General features: G+C 49.0%; 1 protein-coding gene across 2 annotated transcripts in view; it reads right to left on the bottom strand.

Moving 5' to 3' along the window:
- GPA33 (glycoprotein A33) overlaps positions 1–22,917 on the bottom strand; it is a 29,876-nt gene extending 6,959 nt beyond the window's left edge. The window contains exons 1-4 of one of the 2 annotated variants that reach the window (XM_019476021.2): positions 22,712–22,917; positions 10,582–10,733; positions 4,847–5,054; positions 3,926–4,084 (exon numbers count right to left, since the gene is read on the bottom strand). In XM_019476021.2, the coding sequence (XP_019331566.1) occupies positions 3,926–4,084; positions 4,847–5,054; positions 10,582–10,733; positions 22,712–22,745 (553 nt within the window). In that variant the 5' untranslated portion in view covers positions 22,746–22,917. The remainder of the gene's footprint in view (positions 1–3,925; positions 4,085–4,846; positions 5,055–10,581; positions 10,734–22,711) is intronic. The other variant, XM_014598990.3, reaches the window with a different exon arrangement.
- Positions 22,918–25,394: the final 2,477 nt, after the last annotated feature.

The following is a 25,394-nucleotide window of genomic DNA, read 5'->3' as shown; positions in this document are numbered from 1 at the left end:
GATTAGATCATAGAAGGGAACAGGAGGAAGGAACCCTTCCTTTCTCAGCTGCAAGTTCAAATCGAGTTCGGGTGGGAGTAATGAAAAGCTGTTACAAGTAATGACTTGTTTTTGTGGCTCACAGGTGTTTAGTTTGGCAGCTTCCAGACAGTTCCTAATGAAACTGGATAATTAGAGATGTGCCCCTTGGTCACCAGAAGTAGGTGGCATTCAGATTTTTCTTTTTAGCAATGAAATTGTGGGTAGGGCTAAGACTGTGAATGTTTAGCAGAGGTTGGTCTTTTCTACTTTTCTCTGCCTATGGCCTCATGTGCTGTGGCAAAAATATGGTACTGTCAACAGTTTTGGCAGCTGACACCATCAGGAAGAATAACCATCAAGCGAATTCATGTTTTTAGTATAATGGGGTTTCTTCATCCAGCAGCTCCTTGGATTTCATGTTGGAATTATCTACCACAAAGGGAATACTGGGAGAACTTTCCTGGCTAGGTAGGTCAGGTAAAGGCCATTTTGGCTATGTAAATAATCTGAGAGAGAAACCTATTTACCAGGGAGTGCAAGAAAGCCACACATTCCCTTCCCCTCCCCTCCCCTCCCTTCCACTAATGTAGTGGAGCTCGGTTACAAAAGTAAGTATTAACTTACACCAATATAAACCTCACTTTAGTCCAAACTAACATGGCTAATCACCTCTCTAGCTGAAGTCAGGCAGAAGGAAGGGCAGGGTGGCACCTTAGGGCACAGGCAGGCAATTATTTTGGGTGGAGGGCCACTTGCTGAGCTTTGGCAAGCTGTTGAGGGCTGCATAGGTAGTCCTGCCCCTTGACAGGTGCCCCCACCTCCTGGTTAGCATCTTGTGACTGGAAGTCCCACCCCTGACCTTAGCCACAAGAAGTCCCTCCCTTTGCCCCCAGATGTACTCCTTTCAGCAAGGGGTTTTGCTATCTCCAAGCCAGAAAAATACCAAATTATCTTCAAAAAAGCAAACATCTAAAACATTCATTAATTTGATTTCAAGAAATATTTTTGTCCTGATTTATGTGTGTTTGTGTAGTGCACAGAGGTGATTACACAACAGCTTAAAATGAGTCTTACTCTTCTATATTATGGGGGATGGGTATAGGTTTGTGGGGATCTGTGGGTATGTGGTGTGTGGGGGAGGGGGTGGATAGGCATAGGGTGAGGAAACTGTGTGTGTGGATAAGTGGGGTGTGGGAGAATATGGGGTTTGTGGGGAAAATGTGTGGGGAGGGGTCTGCAAAGGGGGGGTGGTGCATGTGTATGGTGGGGTGTGCGTGTGGGACTCACCCTACAAATACGCGCACACACACACACTGTCCCTCCTTATACCCCCTCTCCCCTCCATACTGGTGTAGGCCCCATGCTCCCACGCTCCGGTGATGCAGCTGGGAGCTATGTGGTGCTAGAGCAGTGCGGGGGCAGGAAGGCAGGGAAATAGCTGGGAGTGGGGTAAGGCTGGGCTGCCTGCAACCTGCTGACAGCGCCCCCTGTTTCCTACTGCCCCTGGCTCTTGTCATCTTTGACAGGCAGCCAGGAGAAGATAAATATTTTCTAAATTTTTAGGGCCCCGCAGGCCAAATAGAATGGCCTAGCAGGCTGGATCTGGCCCACAGGCCATATTTTGCCCACCCCTGCCTTAAGGTGTAAACAGACGGAGCATTTCTGACAGTGGGTATGGGTCCCTTGTCCTGCTTTAAGTACTTGTGAAGTATTCAAAATAAAATGTGCTAAGTCCCACTCCCCCCCCCAATTCTGTGTACATCTGTAAGGGTAAAGTTAGAAGTTACACTTAGACCATACTAAATCTGCAGCATGTTAAGTGGTGTTAAAGTTAGAACTCGCTGTGAGCAGTCTCACATTAAGGTGCATAGTTCTGACTTGTCACTAGAAGGCTGGTGAGCAGGGGTGTAGCTAAAAGTCAGGATACCTAGGCTCTGGGTAGGAGAAGGAACAGAGAGTGGTGCATCCTGGGATGCTGGAGGACTGCATATTGCTTGTTTCATCTCCATAAAGCAGGTAGAAGTTACCCTAACACAAGCTAGGTGGCACAGGCCAGAATTAACCCTCTTCTGAAGTGGTGTAACTTGGAGGGGGCACTTAGCGCAAGTTAACAAGCTTTCACATATAGACACTTGTGTTTTAGGTGCCTTTAGTAATGGAACTTCACCCTGTGCTAATTGCAGCTTATTTAGTTTAGCACCTGACAAAGTGGGCTGCACCAGCAGAAGCTCATGACTCTCTGAACCAGCCTCTAAGGTGCCATCTGCCCTACCTTCTGCCTTTACTCAAGCTGTTTCCACCCCAGATGGCATAGCCACCTTGAAATGATTCACAGATAAAAATTTATCTCCCCATAGTTTAAAGGAGCTGTGGTGAGTCCTAATGTCTTAACTGACACCTCCACATCTCTCACATGGAGTGCTGTCTCCATAATGAGATGTTACCCCTGCATTTGACAGATATTGCCACTTTTATTTTTAGCCCTCTGCCCTGATTTCAGCTATTTGGCCACTGTTGCCCATATCTCTGCTGCCAGCTAGTGGCATAAAAGGCTGCAAGACCAAATTAATGTCAGACCTTCACATTTTTGATGCATTGAACCCTTCTCTCAGTACTCCTGGACTGCTGCTTCCTTTGACAGGATGATATTTCCAGCTTTGAAAGTCATAATGTGGGCTGCAACTCTCAAAATAAACTGAGAGTAGCTAGCCTATGAGCCGAGCTGAAAAGACCTACACCAGACCAGAAAGATGGGAAGTGTCCCACCAGCACCAGAATCGGTGAGATGGATCCCAAGGGAAGTCCAAATGCACACTGCAGTGATAGTGTGCCTTTTGCTGCCAGACCCAATAGAGGGCACCCTTCTGCACCTCTAAGAGACAACACTTCCCCTGCCCTGAAAAAAAATCAATATCAAGCTAAGGTAGACTGGACCAAATGCCTGCTCCTGGGGAGGAAGAGTGGGAGGCAGAAGCCCTGAGTGGTTTGTTCTCTTTAGAAAATGAATCATGTTCATGATTTTTGATGCAGCAACACCACCTAGTGACTAGTCAAGTGAACTGGATGTATATGTTCTATGTGGATTTCCTCCTTGGCATCAATTTAAACAAATGTTGTGTAGTGAGGATTAATGCCCTGCCCAGTCTGGATCAAATTTCTCTCATCTGCACACCCAGTGCCATAAGAATAGATCTGAACATGCACATGCTTAGTATTTCTGGAGGTGAACAAAAAAGAAACCAATGGGAGCATCTGGTAATAAATCTAAAGGGCCTCTTTTATGTCACTACCTACTATTCATTGCTTGCACTTCAGAGGCTGCTACATTATCATTTCCTTTTGAGAAAATCGTCTTTGCTTCTAATTCTTAAGAAAGCAGTTCTTCTTTCCCAGGCAGTACTTAATATATTTACTTATCATTTGTATTTTAATGCTAGGTGCAATGGCCCTAGACTTAAAAGGCTTCTGAATATTCACCATTTTCCTCATGCTACCCTCCATCAGCCTGAACATGGAGTATTACTTATAGAGGAAAAAGTAGTAAATTTCTGGCCAGTTCACTCTTTGACCTCACAGATGGTAGTTTCATTAAGGAAACAGTCAGTTGTGTTGGGTTATGATACAGAAAATAAGTGACTAAAACCCACTTGTTATTTCACACAGCCCCCAAGTCAGCAAGATCTGTGACTTCTGACAGGTTCTGACATGGGTTACACTGAGTTAGATGGGAGAGGCTTATTCTGCCGTTGCTACTGTAGCTGGCCAGTGCACCACAGGAAGGCAACTTCTAAAAGTCCTCATTTTTAAAAGGACCATCTACAAAGCCCTAGGTGAACTAGCAATCCCAAGAGTTTCATGGAGCACACCATGGCCTGAAAGAAAAGGCTTTTTGTGCCTCCTGTACCTTGTGTTGCCTGCAGTGGCCGGGGCTGGTTCTGCACGTTGAAACTCTGCCAGGTATACACAGGTTTTGGAGAACCTTCACGAGAGTTGCAGGTCAGGTTGACTGTGTGTCCATACTCTGCTGTCCCCTGGATTGCACAGTCTGGTTTGGAGGGTGCCACTAGAAAAAAAAAAAGGTACAGGGACCTGAGCAAATGCAGTGCTGTACACTAATATGCATGTGAGCTGCTGAGCCCTTTTCCTTTCTGACCTGTCCCTTGCACCGGCATGGTTTTTCCTGAACAAGTGCTGGCCCTAGTCATACAATCCTCTGAAAGCTGGAATTACTTCTTTTTTTTTTTTCCTCTTCTGTTTCTCTTTCTTCTTTGTGCTCTGTTACCATTTGCCTTTCCCTCCAAGAACATGCTCCCCAGTTCAGGAATGAATGTTCATATGGGGTGGATGTATTTGGTAGCCATATTGGTCTGAGACAAGAAAAATAAATGTAGAAGTCTAGAACTCTTGGTTCAGAGATGATACCTTTTATTAGACCAGCTAAGAAATTGCAATTTCTTTAAGATAATTTTTTTGCGATGTCTTAGTTGGTCTTAAAGAAGGTATCATCTCAGAACCAAGAGTTCTAGAGTTTTGCATTTCTAACATGTGAGGTGGTATACACTCCCTCTCCAGTCAACACATGTTAACTCTCTCCTTGGTTCACTGCTGCTTAATTCTGTGTGTGAAGAGGATGTCTTATGTTCCTCTCCAAATAAAAAGGTACATGGAATTCTCGTTCCTTTTTTACCCTGTGGTATTGGATCAGTACCAGCTCAAAGGATGGTCTAACGAGTCACCAACACCAAGTCTCACTTGCTGCTTAGTACTATCAGTTGTTACACTGGGTCATTGGGTCAGTGCTAGTTCAGGGAGTACAACACCTTACCACGGACAAAAAGAGCCACATATGCGGGTTCGACGGTCTCCATACGCAGGTGAACACCACATGCATAAGTTCCATTGTCTTCCATAGTCACCTCTGTGAGGGTGATGCTGAAGTCACCTTTGTCTGGGTTTCCAGAGAAATAAATACGGTCCTTGTAGCTTGCGCCATATCGTATAAAGCCGTCAAAATACCTAATGACAACTTCATGCTGTAAGAGAGAAAGAAGAAGAAATCAAATGTCAGTCAGAGTAAGGACCCTGGACTTCAGAAAAGCAGACTTCGACTCATTCAGGGAACTCATGGGCATGATCCCCTGGGAAGCCAAATTGAGGGGAAGAGGAGTCCAGGAGAGCTGGCTGTACTTTAAGGAAGCCTTACTGAGAGTACAAGGAGAAACCATTCCAATACACAGGAAAGCTACCAAGTATGGTAGAAAAAACAGATTGGCTTAGCAGGGAACTCTTCAGTAAATTTACTCACAAAAAGGCAGCTTATAAGAAGTGGAAACTTGAAGAAATAACTGGGGAAGAATATAAGAATATTGCTTGGGCATGCAAGCATGAAGTCAGGAAGGCCAAAGCACAACTGGAGTTGCAGCTAGCAAGGGATGTGAAGGGTAATGAGAAGGGTTTCTACAAATATGTTGGTAGCAAGAGGAAGATCAGGGAAAGTGTAAGTCCCTTACTGAACGGGAGAGACAACCTAGTGACAGAGGATGCAGAAAAGGCTGAAGGGCTTACTGCCTTTTTCGCCTCCGTCTCACAGACAAGGTCAGCTCCCAAACTACTGCACCAGACAGCACAGTTTGGGGAGGAGATGAGCAACCTTCAGTGGTGAAAGAACAGGCTAGGGACGACTTAGAAAAGCTGAATGTGTACAGGTCCATGGGGCCAGATGGGATGCACCTAAGGGTGCTGAGGGAGTTGGCTGATATGATTGCAGAGCCATTGGCCATCATCTTTGAAAACTCATGGCAATCGGGAGACGTCCCAGACAATGGGAAAAGGGCAAACATAGTGCCCATATTTAAGAAAGGGAAAAAGGAAGATCCAGGGAACTATAGACCAGTAAGCCCTGCCTCAATCCCTGGAAAAATCATGGAGCAGATCCTCAAGGAATCCATTTCTAAGCTCTTGGAGGAGAAGAGGGTGATTAGAAACAGTCAGCATGGATTCACCAAGGGCAAATCATGCCTGACCATCCTGATTGCCTTCTATGACAAGGTGACTTGCTCTGTGGATGCAGGGAGACACCAGTGGATGTACCTTGGCTTCAGCAAGGCTTTTGATACAGTCTCCCACAACATTCCTGCAGGCCAGCTAAGGAAGTATGGGCTGGATGAATGGACTGTAAGGTGGATAGAAAAACTGGCTGGAGCATTGAGAGAAAGTAGTAATCAATGGCTCAATGTCTAGTTTGCAGCCAGTATCAAGGGGAGTCACCCAGGGATCAGTCCTGGGGCCAATTTTGTTCAATGTCTTCATCAGTGACCTGGAAGATGACAGAGTGCACCCTCAGCAAGTTTGCAGATGATACAAAATGAGGAGGAGAAGTAGATACACTGGAGGGTAGGGCTAGGATTCAGTGACCTAAACAAATTGGAGATTGGGCCAAAAGAAATCTCATGAGCTTCAACAAGGACAAGTGCAAAGTCCTGCACTTAGGATGGAACAATCCCATGCACCAGTACAGGCTGGGGGGGGTGACTGGCTGGGCAGCAGCTCTGCAGAAAAGGGCCTGGGGGTCACAGTGGACAACAAGCTGGATATGAGCCAGCAGTGTGCCCTTGTTGCAAAGAAGGCTAATGGCATACTGGGCTGCATTGGTAGATGTGATGCCATTAGGTCCAGGGAAGTGATTATTCCCCTCTATTCAGCACTGGTGAGAACACATCTGGAGTACTGGGTTCAGTTTTGGGCCCCCCACTATAAAAAGGATGTGGAGCTAAACTATTCTTAGTGGTGGCATAATGACAGAACAAGGAGCAATGGTCTCAAGTTGCAGCAAGGGAAGTTTAAGTTAGATATTAGCAAGAATTATCACTAGAAGGGTAGTAAAACCCTGGAACAGATTACCCAGAAAAGTGGTGGAAGCTCCAACTTTGGGAGTTTTCAAAACCTGGCTAGACATAACTTTGGCTGGGATAATCTAATTGGGGATTGGTCCTGCTTTGAGCAGGGGGTTGGACTAGATGACCTCCTTAGGTCCCTTCCAACCCTAGCTTTCTATGATTCTTACCTTTTGCTATGTACATACAGAGGACACTGGAAAAGTAGAGGGAAGCCAGTCTGAGAGGGAAAGGAGTCCTGGAGAGTTTGTGGTATTTTAAAGAAACCTTACTGAGGGCATAGGAACAATCTGTCCTGATGTGCAGGAAGACTAGGAAATAGAAGCAGGATGTGATGCACCCAAGGGCACTGAAAAAGTTGGCTGATGTGATTGCAGAGCTACCGGCCATTATCTTTGCAAACTTGTAGCAAACAGGAGAGGTCCCAGATGATTGAAAAAGGGCAAATACAGTGTCCATCTTTAAGAAGGGGAAGAAGGAGGATCCAGCAAACCACAGACCAGTCAGCCTCATCTCAATCCCTGGAAAAATCATGGAGTAGATCCTCAAGGAATTCATTTCTAAGCACTTGGAGAGGAAGAAGATGATCAGGAACAGTCAGCAAGGATTCACCAAGGGCAAGTCATGCCTGACCAAACTGATTGCCTTCTATGATGAGATGACTGCCTCTGCGGATGAGGGGCAAGCAACCGATATGATATACCTTGTTTTTAGCAAGGCTTTTGATATAGTCTCCCACAGCATTCTCATGAGCAAGCTAAGGAAGTCTGGGTTAGATAAATGGACTGTAAGGCAGATAGAAAACTGAGTGGGTCCTCAGACTCAGAGGATAGTAATCAATGGTTCAGTATCTAGTTGGCAGCTGGTATCAAGTAGAGTGCCCAGGAGTTGGTCTTGGGGCCAGTTTTGTTCAATATTTTCATCAACTATCTGGAAGATGGGGCAGAGTGCACCCTCAGCAAGTTTGTGGCTAGAGTGGAGCTAGGTGGAGTGGTAGGTATGCTGGGGGTGGGACTAGGATTCAGAGAGACTCAGAGAAATTGGAGGATTAGACCAAAAGGAATCTCATGAAGTTCAATAAGGACAAGTGCAAAGTCCTGAATTTAGGATTGAACAATCCCATGCACCAGTACAGGCTGGGGACTGATTGGCAAAGCAGCAGCTTTGCAGAAAAGGACTTGAGGGTTACAGTGGACAATAAGCTGAATATGAGTGAGTAGTGTGACCTCAGGAAGAAGGCTAACAGCATATGGAGCTGCATTAGCAGAAGCATTGCCAGCAGATTGTGGGAAGTGATTATTCCCCTCTACACTGCACTGGTGAGGCCACATCTGGAGTACTGTGTCCAGTTTTGGGACCCCTGCTACAGAAAGAATGCAGACAAATTAGAGATCAGTGGATGGCAATGAAAATGGTTAGGAGGCTGGGGAACAGGATTTATGAGAGGCTGAGGGAACTGGGATTATGTAGTCTGGAGAAAAGCAAACTGCGTGGAGCTGGGGCAGGGGCAGGGACCGGGGCGAATGGGTCCCCGGGGCCAGAGCGGGTTGTGGGATGGAGCTGCAGGCAGCTTGTCCAGGGGCGTAGGTTGCTCCCCCACTCTGTGCACCCTGAGGGAGGCATGGAGGGCACATGCCTCCTGGATTTGTGTGCAGGGTGAAGGTGGGCTGCTGCTGCAGACTTGGACTTTGCACCCAGCTGCCTTTGCCAAAGGGGTGCTGTACCGCGTCCCTTCCCCGCCGGGTAGCAGGAGGCACAGCATGGAATTATGCAGCTCCTGGGGCAATGGCAGAGCGGTGCAGAGCCCAGTGCACAGCGGCAACCCACCTCCATCCCACACAAATCCAGGGGACATGTGTCCCCCATGCCTCCCCCAGGAGTAGACACAGCAGTGGGAGCACCTCCCCCCTGCACCCCTGAACAAACCACCTGCAGTTCCATCCTACGATCTGCTGCGGTCCCAGGGCCCATGCCTCTGCCTCACCCTTGGCCCTACTCCACTCCCTCCCACACCATGAGGGCCTTGATCTGCCCCCCCCAACCCTTTCCCTCCTATATACTTACTTGCTGGGCAGTGTGTGTGTGTGTGTGTGTGTGTGTGTGTGTGTGTGTGTGTGTGTCTTCCTGCCCCAAACTCCCAAGCCACAGCCCCTCTAGCTCTCCTGCTGCTCCTCCCTCCTGACCCACAGTACCCCACATCCTGCCAGGGTATGCAGGAATCCCTCTCTGGGCTCCAAACCCCACACACACACACAGCCCCCCAACACCTTCACAAATTCCCCCTCACACACACCCCACACCCACCCCCCAACCATACAAAGTGCCTGCATAATTTTGCATAACTCTGAGTTTTTCTGCTCATAATTTTGCATTTTTAGCTGTTTAATAGCAATTAATTGCAACTATTTTTTTTTTATTGCCCAACTAATTGTAATCAATTTTTTTGAATCTTTTGACAGCCCTAATGTAAAGTTTTACACCCATGAAACAAGTGAGTATCCTGAGGCCAGTCAAATTGTTGGCCTGCCTACTTGTCATACAGCTAATCACCCGGCTACCTCTCCTGCCACACTGTGATGGTACTGATTGGAAGATGATACTCATACAGGAGACTGCCAATATACTTGCCCTGTTGCCAAGAGCCTATATACATGGCTCCATCCTTCCCTATACTGTGTCCCGTGCCTTGCAGATGGCATCCATGGCCTAACACCTGGCCTATAACTTGTTTAGGCAAACACCAGGCCACTCAATCCATCGTGGCTCTCAGCCCCTCCCTGTTCCTCGGGAATCGCCCAGCTCAGGACCCTTTTGGTCCCCTCATGACCCTACACTGGGGCCTCATCCCCTGCCCAACACTGAGCTTCACTGTCCCCTTATCCCTTGGCCTAGAGGCTTCACAACCAGCTCCCCATAGGTGCAGGGCCCCACCCCTCTGGAACCTCACACCCAGCTCCCTTAATGCAACTCAGGACTCACAGTGAGCCTGGAAGCTGCCTCAGGTCCCTTCCTGACCTGGGACCTACCTCAGGACTCACTGTGAGCCTAGGCTCCTGCTATGACTTTGGGGTGTGCTCCCCTAGCCTTTCCCCTCCACAGGTAACCCACAAAGCAGTGGGGGCTGAGGCTTTTTCTCAGCACCCTATACTCTCCATTCCCTAGGGAGGTACAGGTATGGCATTTCCTGAGGACTGCCCTGCCACAGGCAGTCCCACCACAGCATCCTCCCTAGCAGGGTGTAGTTTTAAGCTATACCCCAGGATCAGGAGCTTCCAGTTTCCCCATAGCTTTTTCCCTGTACCTCCAAAATGGCATAAGCAGCAGCTCCAGTCAGGTGGTGTTCTTCTCCTGGCTGCTTGCAGCAGAGTGCTGGCTTTGCTGCTCAGAATCCTGTTCTTATAGGGAACAGCTGGGCCTGATTGGGAGTGCAGCCACCTGCAGACTGACTTTTGCTCCGTTACAACCCATCACTGCAATATCTGAGCATCTCACAATGGTTAGTGTATTTATGCTTACAGTAACATAGTATCTCTTTACACATATAGGGAAAGAGAATGACACTGACTGAGATCACTCAGTGAATCTGTGCAGACTTGGACCTAGAACTAAGACCTCCCTTCCCACTCCCCTGAGGACCGAGTGATCAGTTTTACACATTGCAATTTACCATTATCTGGGTTTTCTTCCAGTAAACAAAGTCTCCACTTTCAGCAGTACCAGTGGTCTGGAATTCACATCTGAGAGTGACATTATGCCCTCGTGCCACCTTTACTTCCTTGTCAGGTGCAGTTACAGTGGAACCATGAGCAGTTGCCAGTGCTGCAAAAAGAAAGAAACAAACCAGTGCAGCCAATTTTGCCTGATCAAGGAAAAATGCAACCCTTGGTTCCAAGAACTCAGGATATTTTCAAGAGCTAGTTAGACAGATACTTAGCTTAAATGGTTTAGGCTGCATACAAATATTCTGGGAGAATTCATCTCCTGGTAGAAAAATTTGCCCAGAGATGCCTGAAGAGACACCCCTGAAGAGCAAAGAGCTTACAGTGCTGATGCTACACAGCCGGGGGTCCTCTGTGCACACATCTCACCAAGCCCTGTAGGCTCCCTCAGTCTGTCCAGAGACAGATGGCAGCAATGCACAGGACAGCCCTGATTAGAGGGCCCAGACTGCTCAGGGTCAGCCTGTGTCTCCCTGCAACAGTATGGGGATTGTTAAGGGGACATGTTTTGCTCCCTACTTGGCTGGAATGCTAGAATCCAGCAAGTGACACTGGGTGCATCTACACCTGGCCCTGCATATCCCTACACACACCCACATCCCCCCCACCAAATCTCACACCCTGCATGCCCAGCCAGCCACTTGAGATGGGACAGGACCTGCTGATGGGAGCTGCTGCTGCAGGGACAACTGCTATACACCAGTGCTGGGACATGTGGCCCCAGCTGGGAGGGGGTCCTGGTCCCGGGAATCACTTGCAGAAGTGATGTGCTGGTGGGAGGGGTGGAGGTGGCTGCAGGGGTATGTGAGAGAGAGACGGAGGTGGGGGGGGAGTGGTCTGGGTAGGAGAGGCTGCCAGAGCCAGTCTTAGAGTCCCTCCTGCCCCACTAACGCAGCCTATGCAGGGAAAGGCCATCCTGGGAGAAAAGGGGCCAGCTCAGTCCCTGATCCCCAGTCGAGGGCTTCCCAGGGACAGGGAGCAGAACAGCAAGGGCTGGCACTGCTCAGAGCCACAAAGCAGTGGGAGGGACAGCTGCAGCTGGACTCATCCTGGTGCTGGGACAGAGCTGATGCTGGGAGGGAGCTAGTGGGGGCAGGCAGGAGCTGTGGGTCAGGAGTGAGTGGACTGGCAGGGGGGAGGGCTGTGGATTGAGTGTGAGGGGGCAGGGCACTGGTGTATCAATACTGCTCAATGCCACACATCCCGGTGAGCAAAGGGGCAGCTCTGATTTTTCTATGACAAAAAACCCAAAAGTAAGTGCCAAAGTGTATAGATATTTAGAATTTATTTTATGATGATGATAGAGACACTGGTAGGCTTCCAAGTTGCTTTAAACTTGTAAATATATCAATAAAACATTGCCCAGTAGATCTCTCTATAGTGACATTTCATTTTACTAGTGAACAAACACAGATTTGGGGTATTTTAATGAGAGAATTTGGATTTCTTATCAGAGAATCTGTAATTTTTAAATGGGGAACACCAGGATCTCTACTGGTGAGACAAGTGGCAAGACCTGGGCAAAGGAGCCTGTCCAGAGCCAGCACTAGGAAGCCAGCTGGAGGGCAGATGAGGTAGCTGACCTCTTGGACATTTGGGGCCAAGAGTTCATGCTTTGTCAGTTCAAAGTGGGCCACTGCAAGGAGCACATCTTCTGGGTGATAGCTGCCCAGATGGCAGTGGGGGCACCAGGAGACATGACAGTACTGCTGCCCAATGACCAGATGTGTAGCCATGGCCCACTAGCAGCTGGCCCAGAGTTGCAGGAGGCTCTGCTGTAGTGCCCATGCCACAGCCTAGGCAACTGTGTAGTCCCCGTCCAGGTCTGGCAGGTGTGTAGCCATGGGGCCACAGGTCCAAGAGTAGGGATGATATCACAGGTGGCAGCAGGTTACAGCCAAGCAGCAGCCCCCACTGCGAAACTGCTGCAGTGGGTAGAGGGTACAGGGGCTACTCCAGGTTAGAGCTGCTTCAGCAGTCCAGCTGGTACAACAGGTAGTGTTGCCAGATACCAAGTGGCAGGGCCTCTGAAGCTCCTGTCTATTTGTATCTTCCAGAGATTGTGGGCCTTAAGGCCCACCTAGTTACCTAACAGCCCCCACTACTGTGGGGCCAAAGTTTGAAAGATACAAGTATTTTTTTATTTTATTTTTTTGTGGGACAACTAAAGAAGAAAAGGGTAGGAGTGATGTGAGGGTTATAGGTTCAAAATGTGAAAAGAAGTTTGCCAGAGAGGGACATCTAAAGCTCCTGAGGGCAAGTAGCTCTGAGCTGCTTATCATTACAGGTTTTTATACTGCTGGGGCCAGCACCTGTGGCCTATAGCTCCCCCTGGCTGAAGATCCAGAAGGAGCTGGGGAGGGTTATTTTGCCCCAAGTGGCACCATTTGCCCCACACCAAAGTGCATGTTCAGGCATCTGTGCTGAAGCAAAAATCCCCAGCACAAATTTGTGCTGCTCTTATTTGAGCTGCTACAAGCACATGTGCCTGCATGTGTGGGTACGCCCACTGAGTCATTAAAGAAGGGCTGAGCCCAAAACCAGACTTTGATGATTTCAACCAGAGGCATCTACACAAGCTCACTCCAGGAAGAGGGAGAAATGGAGGGAGGTAAATGTGAGTAGAGGACTCTGCGTCTTAGAGGATAGAAAGAAAGAAGGCTAGGAGGGGAAAGTGAAGAGTCATGCTGCCCTGGAGTACCAGCTGTGGGGTGCACTAATTACTCTGCTGCTAAAGAGAATCTGGGTAAGCTGTAGCACAGGAAAGCAAGCTCTGGGTCCTGTTGCTCATGCCAGACTGAGATTAATCCTATAGGTGAATGTAACATATAGAGGAAAAAAGAAATCACTAATGTCTTCTTGAGATGACTATACAGACTCTGTCCAAGGGCTGACAATTGGTGGGTAAATCCATTGCCTAAAATGAGAAGAAATCACAGCTCTGTGCCCCAAGTGGCAGGATGTATCTTGGAGGGAAGTAAGGCTTGACCCATTTGTGGTGACTTAGATAATTACCCCCCAAGATACTCAAGAAAGGGGAATCTGGGGCAGGTGGTGCTGGCAATACTCCCAGGCTTGAAGGAGGCAGTAACTAAGGCCCCTGATGGACTGGCATATGTAGGCCATCTCATAGCCTCCTCTCTGTCCAGTACACCTGATAACAACTGGAGTGAAAGCCCAGTGTCTTTTCTCACTTTGGGGCACTTCCTGGAAGAGCTTGGTGCTGAGTCACTGCTGTTTTGCAAGCACTATGCCTATTGCCAGGCAGGCATTGCACACACCTGGCCACCTTTGAAGCCATCCTGACATTTTAAGGCAAGGACTGATGCTTTGCTTTCCTTTCCTCTCTCTTCACTGCTGTTTTTGCCATTCTTACTCCTTCCTCATCTCCAGCTTCAAAGCAGGACACATAGTGAGGAGTGACTAGACTAGAGCAGAGGTCTAATGGTCACAGCTTGTACTCTGTTCCAAGCTCTGCCACTGATTTGTGTGACCTTGGGTAACTTACTACAGCCCTATGCCTCTTTCTCAATCTGCTGAATGAGGCTGGTGCTTCTCTTCCTCACCGGGAATTAAATCATTTCAACTTTCAAGTGCTTTCAGAGCCTCATAAAATAGCTTATCCTGCAGGGCAATGTCTTTTTATTATTACTTTATTGCAGCCACTCCCAGGGCTCCTGCTTCTCTGGAACACCCAGTGCAGCTGCAGTTTGCATGGCCTTAGGGCTCTCTCTGTCCCTAGGGCTCTCTCTGTCCCTCCTTTCCCCCTCCCACACCCTCCTTGCCTCCCAGGAAACAATAGTAGGGCCCCAGAGGCTTAAAACAGGTTATTCTTACTCTGTCATAACTCCAATCTGGTTCCACCCAGCTCGGGTTCAGAAACAGGTTTTTCACCCACCTTTCAGGAAGAGAGAAAAGACTACCCAACCCCAACAGCTCCAAGTCACAGTAATTCCTTGCCCTGCAGCCAGGCAACCAACCCCGCTCCGCTCCACCCCACCCCACCCCACCCCACCCCATCCCAGCCTTTTTACTAAAGAAATCCCATAAATGTGGAATCACAATGAGACCAGACCTTAACCCAGGGGTGGGCAATTATTTGGGGAGGAGGGCCACTTAACCAGTTTTGGCAGGCTGGGTAGCCCTGCCCCTTGACAGGTGCCCCGCCCCCTGGTCACCATCTTGGGACCAGTGTCCCAATGTCTTGGGACCAATGTCCCAGGGCCAGCACTGGTGGGGTCCAAAGCGGGGCACAGGCTGGCAGGGGTCTGTGGAGCCAAACTGGGCTGCACCAGCAGGGAGAGGGAAGCTGGCCCGGCTCCATAGAGCCCCTGCCAGCTGGGACCCCGCACTCCTGCCACCCTGCTCTGGCCCCCACCGGCACTGGCCTTGGGACACCGGTGCAGGCCCCATGCTCCTGCTGGCTCGCGCCCTTGCTCACTCCCAGTGCCCCCCAGCCCTGCAGTACAGGCAGGGGACCACGCACAGCCCTGACCCCCTGCTTGCTGGCAGGGAACAAGCTGGTGCTGAGTGTGGGGAAAAGCAGCCCCTCACCAGCCCCATGGCCAGCACTCCCTGCTACAGGCGCTTGCAGCCCAGGTGGGGCTGTCTGGAGCAGGCACAGGCAGCCCCATGTGGGCTGCAAGTGGCTACAGTGTGGGGCGCTGCCCATGGGGTGAGCGAGGGGCTGCTTTTCCCCGCGGTCAGCACCAGCTTGTAACCCAGCCCTGCTGCCAGCCTAGGCTCCAAGCTGGCTCCGGACAGCTGCAGCCCCCCTGCTTGCCACACTGGGCAGTGTTGGCTGGTGCTGCCCACCCAGAGCTCACACTCTAGGCAGCCCAGAGGCAACAGTGGCAAACACTGCCCGATACAGCAAGCAGGGGGTCACAGCTGCTGTCGCCACGCGCAGCATCGACAGGCAAGGCTGGAGGCAGCACAGGGCCCAGGCTGGCAGTAGGGCTGGGTTACAAGGTGGTGCTGAATGTGGGGAGGGGGAAAAGCGGCCCCTTGCCCTCCCCATGGCCAGCGCCCCATGCTGCAGCCGCTCGCAGCCCACCTGGGGCTGCCTGTGCCTGCTCCGGACAGCTGCACTTGGGCTGCGATCAGCTGCAGAGCAGGGCGCTGGCCATGGGGTGAGGGAGGGGCCACTTTCCTCCATGCCGGGAAGGAACCCAGGGAAAAGCTGTGTGGGGGGAAAAGAGGCCCCTCCCCATGGCTAGCACTCCCCACTTCAGCCACTTGAAGCCCACAGGGCTGTCCGGAGCAGGCACAGGCAGCCCCATGCGGGCTGTGAGCAGCTGCAGTGTGGGGTGCCAGCCATGGGGTGGGCAAAGGGCTGCTTTCCCCCTGCCTGCACTCAGCTTTTCCCCAGGCCACTTTTTTCCAGGTTCTCCCCTGCCCTTCCCCCTCCCCCGCCTTTCCCCTTAACTGAGGTTCCCTCCTCACAGGGGAAGCCATGTGCTCCCAGGCCAGGAGCCCCTACTGGGCCTTCCAGCTGGGGGGTGGGGCCAGGCAGGCCCTGCTGTTGTGGGGGCCCACTGGGCTTCCCCTGGGTCCTACTGTCCTTGGTTCCTGTCATTTTTTACAGGAACCAAGGGCAGATAAATATTAATTTTCTAAATTTTTTAGGGGCCCCGTGGGCTGGATTCAGCACGTGGACTGGATTTTGTCCACCCCTGCCCTAACCCCAAGTGCAGCAGAGACAATGAGTAGTAAGTATTCTGCAAAGAAAGATATCTAGCACACCACCTACTAGCTGGGAAGTGACCCTCTCAGCAGCACAGAAGTGGAAAGGGATCTTGGAGTCATAGTGGACTCCAAGATGAACATGAGTTGTCAATGTGACAAAATCATCAGCAAAGCTAGCCGCACTTTATCATGCAAACCAAGGAGGTAATACTTCCCCTCTATGCAGCATTGGTCAGACTGCAGTTGGAGTACTGCATCCAGTTTTGGGTGCTGTACTTCAGGAAGGATGTTGATAGACTCAAGAGAGTCCAGAGGAGGGCCACTCGTATGGTTAGGGGCTTACAGGACAATCCCTATGAGGAGAGACTGAGGGACCTGGACCTCTTCAGCCTCCGCAAGAGAAGGCTTAGAGGTGATCTTGTGGCCGCCTACAAATTCATTAGGGGGATGCAGCAAGGGATCGAAGGTGCTCTGTTTACCAGGGTGCCTCTTGGGTTAACAAGGAATGATGATCACAAACTGACAGAGAGCAGATTTAGGCTAGATATCAGGAAAAACTTCATGGTAAGAGTGGCCAAAATTTGGAATGGGCTTCCAAGGGAGGTGGTGCTCTTCCCTACCTTGGGGGGGCCTTAAGGCTGGATAGGCATCTGGCTGGGGTCATCTAACCCCAGCACTGTTTCCTGCCCAGGGCAGGAGGTCGGACTCGATGATCTGTTGAGGTCCCTTCCAACCCTAGCATCTATGAAATATGACTGAGCAACCATTCTGACTTGCCTGGCCCCACCATGCAAAATGCTGAGTTCTCAGTGCCCTCCCATTTATTTCCTAGGTCCAAGTAGATTGTTTGACTGGCTCAAAATCCAACTGCACCCCTCTGCAGCATGTCCTCCTAAGTCTCAGGGACCCTGTTTTGTTATGTTCTGGGGTGCCACCTATCTAACCTTTCCTGTCCTGTCCTATTTCCTTCCCCCTACCTCTGTGCTTTTTAGGAAATCACCAAGCACATTGATGGGGCCTATTTTACAGCGTATCTGTTTTTAGCACCACACAGTTGCTTTGTGCCCCCAATTAGAATAAGCAGCACGTCCAAAATCAGGCTTTCTGCAAGGGGAGTAGGGTTGGAGAGAAACAGAACTCGTTCCAAGCCCAACTGAAGGAAAAAGAGCCTCAAATTCCATCCCATTCAAGGCAGAAATAGCTTAATCAAGGACTGTCCAAGTGGCAGCCAGCAGACTGCCTAGTTTAACACCCAGCTGCCACTCCTCCCACTGCTCCAGGCTTTCCCTCCCTCCTCCAGCTTCTGCTTCCTGCCCCTGGGAGCAGGCCAGAGTCGGATGGCCCATGGAAGTCCAGGGAACTGCACAAAGTGGGGGTCATGCTAACCATGCTGCCCACATAGGGAGACAGGTGGAGCCCAGGTTGCCTACATAGGGTATGGCCCTCAGTTGCTCAAAAGTTGGACAGCCCTGACCTAATAGGTTGTGAAAGGAAAAATGTCAACCTGGTTTAGAATTTGTTAGAAAATAGAAGTGCTTTTTCTAATTTTTGTAACAGAATCAATTAAAAGGCTTCTTTCTTTGCCCTGCTTTCAGGTTTTAGTGCAGAACAGGAAAAGCAGTGACTCATTTACCTTCATTGCCCCTGTTGAGCAAATGGTAATAAACAGAATAGGAACAGAACAAAGGGCAAAATGTACAGCAGGTTGAATTTTTTTCCACTGAGTATGTTCTTAATTGAAAAGTGCAGATTGTGATAGAACAAGATGATCTGTTATTAAATTGTTCAATCATTTCAGCTTGAGAAAACATTCAGAGAAGATGGCATGCATTGTTTTGTTATTTTTGAAATGGAATATTTTGATTTTAGATTTCAAAACACTTTATTTCAAAATCTAGCTACGTTGAATGCAAAAAGTAAAACTCCCTGGAAACAAATGAGAGATTTATTTTCCTGTTGAACAAAAATGTTCAGTCTAACCTACATTTTGTATAGTCCTGACTGCAGCAAGAAAACCAAAAAAAGAAATCAACTGTTCACATGGCTCTAGTGAAAAGCCAGTTAGATTGTAGTAGTTTTGTAAGTGTTGATAATCATACACGTCATTGGTGACCTAAGATCATTTCGGAAAGAGAAACTGAGCCTCAGGGTGAAAGTTTCCTTTCATGAGACTGTTGAGCAAGTGGGGCCTGGCTATAAGAAGTCCCTTCCCTGACCCACCTCTTCAAGAGAAACTCCCTGCCCAACAGAGAGAAAATTCAACTCCACCCTCATTCTCATTGCCATGACCTTTATGCTGCTCCTCAAATGGAATTAACAAACAGGACAAACAATGTGGAGCTACTCTACCAAAATGAAAAATGTATATACACAACTCCAAAGAAAGTGCAGCCCATGACACCTTAAAATAAGATTCCTGCACCTCATGACTTCATAATCTATTTGCATACCTGAGAACATTTCCCTGTGCAACCCCCTGCCTATCTGTTGTATCTTTCCTGTTATTATAGTCATAGAATCATAGAATCATAGAAGTAGGGTCGGAAGGGACCTTGTAGATCCTCAAGTCCGACCCCCTGCCTGGGCAGGAGGGAAACTGGGCTCAAGTGACCCCAGCCAGGTAGGCATCGAGCTGCTTCTTAAAGACCCCCAGGGTAGGAGCCAGCACCACTTCCCTTGGAAGTTGGTCCCAGATCCTAGCTGCCCTAACTGTGAAGTAGTTCCTACGGATGTCTAAACCTACTCTCCAACAACTTGTGCCGTTATTCCTTGTTATCCCAGGGGGCGCTAGGGGAAACAAGGTCTCCCCCAAACCCTTCTGGTCCCCCCTAGTGAGTTTATAGATGGTCACAAGGTCCCCCCTCAGCCTTCTCTTGTGAAGGCTGAACAGATTTAGGTCCCGTAGCTTCTCATTGTAGGGTCTGCCCTGCTGTCCCTGGATCATGTGGGTGGCCCTCCTCTGGACCCTCTCAATGTTGTCCACATCCCTCTTGAAGTGGGGTGCCCAGACCTGGACACAGTACTCCAGCTGTGGCCTGACCAGTGTCGCGTAGAGGGAGAGGATCACCTCCTTGGCCCTACTTGAGATGCACCTGTGGAGGCATGATAGGGTCCGGTTAGCCCTGCCGACCGTGACCTCGCATTGTCGGCCCATGTTCATCTTGGAGTCAATGATGTCTCCAAGATCCCTTTCTGCCTCCGTGCTCTCAAGAAGGGAGTTTCCCATCTTATAAGTGTGCTACCGGTTACTACTGCCCAAGTGCAGCACCCTGCACTTGTCCGTATTGAAACGCATCCTGTTTTTGTTAGCCCACCCTTGCAACCTATCCAGGTCTTTCTGCAGTCTTTCCCTCCCTACTAGCGTGCCCACCTCACCCCAAATTTTGGTATTATCATCAAATTTGAACAGGTTGCTTTTCACCCCGTCGTCCAAATCGCTGATAAAGAAATTGAACAGTGCGGGTCCAAGGACCTCAGAATAGCCAAAAAGGCGGCGTACACCCAGTGGAAGGCGGGGTCTATCTCCAAACAAGAGTATACCTCCACTGCTCGGGCCTGTAGGGGGGCTGTTAGGAAAGCTAAGGCGGACTAGCGTCCAAGATCAAAGATAATAAAAAGTCCTTTTTCAAATATATAGGGAGGATGAAGAAGGCACCGGGAAACATGGGGCCCCTGCAAGATGCGCTGGGCAATCTGGTGGTTGCGCCAGAGGAGAAGGCAGACCTTTTTAACAAATTCTTCACCTCCGTTTTCTTGTGCAGGGACCAGGACTCCCCCACCGTGTTTCAAGACGGACTCGAGGGGAACACCCCCAGACCTAAGGTTGAGGAGGACCAGGTTAGAGTGCTTCTGGAGGGGCTGGACATGTTCAAGTCAGCAGGTCCAGATGCTGTCCACCCCAGGGTGTTGAGGGAGCTAGCAAGGGTTATTGCAGGGCCCTTGGCACGGCTTTTTGGCGCTCGATGTCAAAGAGCAATACACATCTTCTGCCAGCAAAATGGGGTCAGAGGTGGGGCAAGCTGAAGTGATAGCCAGTTCCTTCTGTGAATCCTTCTCCCCACAACCCCCTTGTATCTTGACCCAGATCTGTGCCCCTCCTCTGACCCCATTGTGCTGGCAGAAGATGTGTATTGCTCTTTGACATAGAGCGTCACACCCCCTCCCTTCCTTCCTTCCTTCTCTATCCCACCTGTAGAGCCTATATCCCCTAATGCTAACTGCCTAGTCATGGGATGAATCCCACCACGTTTCTGTAAGCCCTGCTATGTCTGGGTTTGAACTGGCTATTCTGAGGGTGATTCTGTCTTTGCTAAGTGTTCAAGCTCTTTGAGACAGGAATGTCTCTCTTGTTAAGTGTTTGTACAGTGTATGGCACCATGGGTACCTGGTCTCTAAGGCCATGTTTATGCAAGGCAAAGCAGCACTGGGCAGACATTCATCAGCTAACTCTGAACAAGCTCGTTCAGGTATTGTGCTTAATATAACCAGAGGTGTGACAGCCAGGCTCAACCCCCTGGTCAGCAGCAATGGCAGGGGCCAGAATAGCTTTGATAGCTGTGGGAGCCAGGCCAACTGCAGCAGCTAAGCTGACAGCAGCAATGGCTGCCATTCTTGCACTTGCTCTAAGGTGCCCTGGTGCCTTGGTCACCCACTACTGATGACACTGCTGAGCAGCCCCTTGTCAGAGTGCTGCTTTGCTCTGGCTAGTATACCCTGGCCACATTTACACGAGATGCTGACTGCGCAGTAGCTTGTTACTACTGCGCAGTAGCGTCACATGGCACAAAGCATGATACAATGCTACTGTGCAGTAGTAATGAGCTACTGCGCAGTCAGCATCACCTAAAAGCCATTCGGCAATGCTACTGCACAGTAACTCTGATTACTGTGCAGTCATTTAGTACTTGTGTATACAAGTACTAAATGATTGTGTAGTAACAACTGCAGAGTCACCATCTCATTTAGACTCAGCCCCTGCTTCTTAGCTCTACATGGGCTAATGCACCCTGCTGCTTAGCATTCTCCAGTGTCATTCTCATCTCAGGTATGCTGCACTTGTCTAGTGGCTTCAAACCATTCTTTAAACCAGTGTTTCTCAACCTGTGGGTTGTGACCCAAAAGTGGGTCACAAGAATGTATGAAAGGGTCACGGACAAACTGTAAAAATGGATCAACAAGCTTTTAAAATGGATTCGCTTTTAAAGGAGAAAAATGTGGAAAACTGTGGCTTTAAGCAGCTGCTTGGGGCCCCCCCAGACCCCACACATACCACCCTCTGCCCCACACACTGGGGGGCTCAGGCCTGGGGACAGAGAGCGGTGGGTCAGGAGTGAGGGGCACTGGATCGAGACTGGCCATCGATGTTTACAAAAGGATCCTGGTACAAACAGGTTGAGAACCACTGCTCTAAACATCTCTCAAAGGCCAGTGCTTTCATAATACTGTTAAAATTCAGGGTCCATTAAAATAAAATTCAGGGGCTATTGCTCACAATTAGAATTTACATAAGACCCAAGAAGTGAATATAGGAAGAAACAAAAGAGAACTGATATACTAAGATAGGGTTAGACAAGTCGCATAAATAAGATCACCCGGTGACTTAATTTGCATCTGCTTCTGAGGAACAGAATTTTTTTAAATGACATTTAGCTAAGTACTGACCATTCCCTTCCCCCAGCCTTTACTTTACAGGGGTTTTCAGAGGATTTTGAATGAGGCAAAGGTGATGCTTAAGGGAGTAGGTTTGGGGAGAGGGTTTGAGGCTGAGGAGATGGCCTGAGGAAGGCATGAAGACATTTGTGTAAGGCGAGTCAAGGCCAATGTAACCAGGAATGCAGAGAAACATGAAGGGAAGCTATAACAGAACAATGGCAAGGGCTGTGATAAAGGGCAAGATCAAGCTATTGAGTTTAGAGAAGTTGATAGATCTACATCTTGAGTTAGAAAATCTCTCCATATAGATAGATAGATTACGCGTATCTATCTATCTATCTATCTATCTATCTATCTATCTATCTATCTATCTATCTATCTATCTATGTCTATATAACTCTCTATATATATGTCTATGTATATCTATCTATATACACACACATACAGTAAGACTTATAGATTTTCCCATTCCACCTTTTTTCAGGGACAAAGGACTTAAAACAGTAATAAATACCATATAAAAGTGGTTTTAAAATCTAATTCCCTTCCTGCCCCTGAAATGGTATGGAATTGCAATATGGAGTAGCAGTCGCTCTACCTGCCAGCCATAAGTACACAAGGGCCTGTGCTTAACAAGAGGGAGAAACAAGCATACACACAAATCCCTGGAGCATTTTACTTTTTAACATGTCTGTCCCTCTTCCCATCCCCTAACAACACAACTCAAAAAGTACTCACCTAGGCTGAAAATGAACAGCTCAGGTCGCTTCATTTGCCTTATGGACTCTCTTTACCTTCCCCAAAATGTCTTCCTCTATACTTGCTAAATAGCTGTACTGAGAAGTGACTAGCAAATGGGTTAAGTCAGGCAGCAAGCTTGAACTTTCATCTCCAGCCTGTCTTTATTTCCTCTTTCTAACTCTGCCCATCCTCCCCACCTAGAATGACGAGCTGGCTCACCACTGCCTTTAGAAATTTCTGCCTATGCTCTGCATTACATCTGAACACACCCTTTCCTCGCTCAGGTAAATAAACACCCTTTCCTGGTCCCTACTGACCTCGTCTCTGACTGTCAGATACACAAAGGAAACGAAATGATGAGTTAATCCAGAGGGCCAAGAGAATGTGTGAACGCTAAACAACAGTTAGATGGTATGAATAGTAACAAATAACTGAAGGAAATATAAACCACATTCATTTAAAATGATTCACCTAGTTAGGGAGCCTAGGGCTGAATTTACAAAGGCATTTAGTTGCTTAACATTACAGATTGTCCAGATTGAGAAAACCATTTAGGGTGGGAGTTAAGCACAGAGGGCCAAATCCAGATTAGACTTGTAGGTGCCTCCATTCAGTCTTCAATTGTGCCTAAGAATAGATGCCTTGCTCTAAGAGGAAAATCCATGGGAAAAGTTAGACACCTCCATGTCACAACCCAAAGTTGTGATTTTTGTTTTGTGTGTGCTTTGGCACTGCTAAATTATTTTCCCGCCAAATTTGTAGCTTTCTTTGCAGTGTGCATTTCTTTTTGCATCTGAGAAATACTCGTTGCAAAGAGTTCCCGCCATTTGTATTAGAATTCGAGCCACATTATTGGCTAGTTCTAAATTATGCACACGTGGAGGCTAGTGATTGGCTTGCTAGCCGTATAAAAAGCTTGAGTGGTTTCCGCCCAAGTTGGAGGACTCCACGAACACCAGGAGGAGGGATCTTCACGCTGTGTGAAGATCTTCAAGCGCTGCGGAGCCTATCGGACCCAGCGCATTTCAAGCAGGCAACAGAGGTCTGATCAGCCTCTAGCCTCTCCCCGTCGCCGTTCGCAATCCTCAACGTATCCCTTTCCCTGCGCGCAAAAGGATCCACAGAGCTTCAACCACTCCATGGGAGAGACCTGAGCTTGTCGTAGTCCTCAAACGAGGATTTAATCGGAGCTGTGCCTGGAAAACTGTCCAGCCTACACCGCGACCATCTTCGGTGTAAGTAAACAATCTTGAATCAACCACTAAGCGTCCGTGACTAATTCTAGCTCGCCACCTGTTTTCTCCGACCCCGCGTGCCCAGGCTGCTGGCCACAGCCCGCACGCACAAAAGGGCCCCAGATCGCTCCCGGCCCGCACACTCCACAGGGAGATCCAGAGGGCTTAGAAGCTGAGCAGGGAGGCACCTAGATCTCACCCACTGTAGATACTGAAGATGGATGTGTCTAAATTCCCATCCCTGCTCAGACCTTAGGTATACCCATCAATTCAAGATCCATAGCACACAGAAGAGTATATGCCTTTGACCAGCAATGGTTCCAATGCCCATCTTTGGCAGGGGAGTCTGATGGCTACACCACTTAGAAATAAGAGGTGCAGCTTTTTAACCCAACCTCATCCTGAGAGGAATCAAACTCCCACTTCCTGGGAGACTGCCCTAATCCCCACATCCTGGACAGAATCACCCTCCGCTCCTCTTGTTGAAGACATTGGGCCACTGTGCAGTCAAGAACGTAAGAGTCATGGGGGCAGGAGGACAGCAACGAGGGCAGGCCTGACTTTAGCTTACTAATGAGGGCCCTCCCTAAGAGAGGGAAGACCTGGGTTCCTTGTTCCCATGCTATGTATGTATTTTATTCAATGACTCTTCAATGGAAAATGCATAAGGAATCCTGAGAGCCAGTCCCTCTTCTAGGGAGTGCACACCAGGCTGCAGGGTTAGGCTCCTTCTGGTGCCAGGACTCTCACATCCCATTCTGCCCTTTGGCCCAGCCCCATCAGCAAGAAATGGGGAAGGTGATTCCCCTTGTCTACCCAACATGATCTATCACCTGGCTGTTAGGATCTCGTCATAGGAGATACAGATTTCAGTCCCTTTAGCTGAGGAGGACCTAGGGCAGTGGGTCCCAATCTTGTTAAACTCTAGGCACTCCTTGGAAAATGCCAGATCTTAGGTTTTGTGTCTTTTTGGGGTACAGAAAAATACTACAGCAATTCCTCTATAACAGAAAATTCAGAAAGACCACAATGGGCCAAAATATTTTCAACACAATAGATTCCTATTTGAAATCTCTGGATTTATCTTGGGAATCATGTGGAGGTGCTTGCATACCTAACAGTGCTAATATTGTATAGCACCTTGCAGCAGCCTTAAAAGGATCTCATGGCACCTCAGGACACTGAAGCACCCTGTCGCAGGGCACCTGGGTGCTCTGCTCCTAGAGAGGAGAAACTGCCAGGGAGAGAGAGCCCTGGCAGGACACTAACGAGCACAGCTGCGGGTTGCCAGGTCAACTAAGGAGAGTCAGCTGGCCAGAAGGGGGCAGGGCCTGGCCCTTATAAAACCCAGGGCGGAAGCCAGGCTAGCAGTTCCCTGCCAGCAGCTGGAGAGGCAGGAGCTCCCTCAGCCAAGATATGGGAAGAAGCCTGATTGCAAATACAGC

The sequence above is a fragment of the Alligator mississippiensis genome, chromosome 1 (genome assembly GCF_030867095.1).
Source record: "Alligator mississippiensis isolate rAllMis1 chromosome 1, rAllMis1, whole genome shotgun sequence".
NCBI lineage: Eukaryota > Metazoa > Chordata > Crocodylia > Alligatoridae > Alligator > Alligator mississippiensis.
This window is presented reverse-complemented; position numbering and strand designations above follow the sequence as displayed.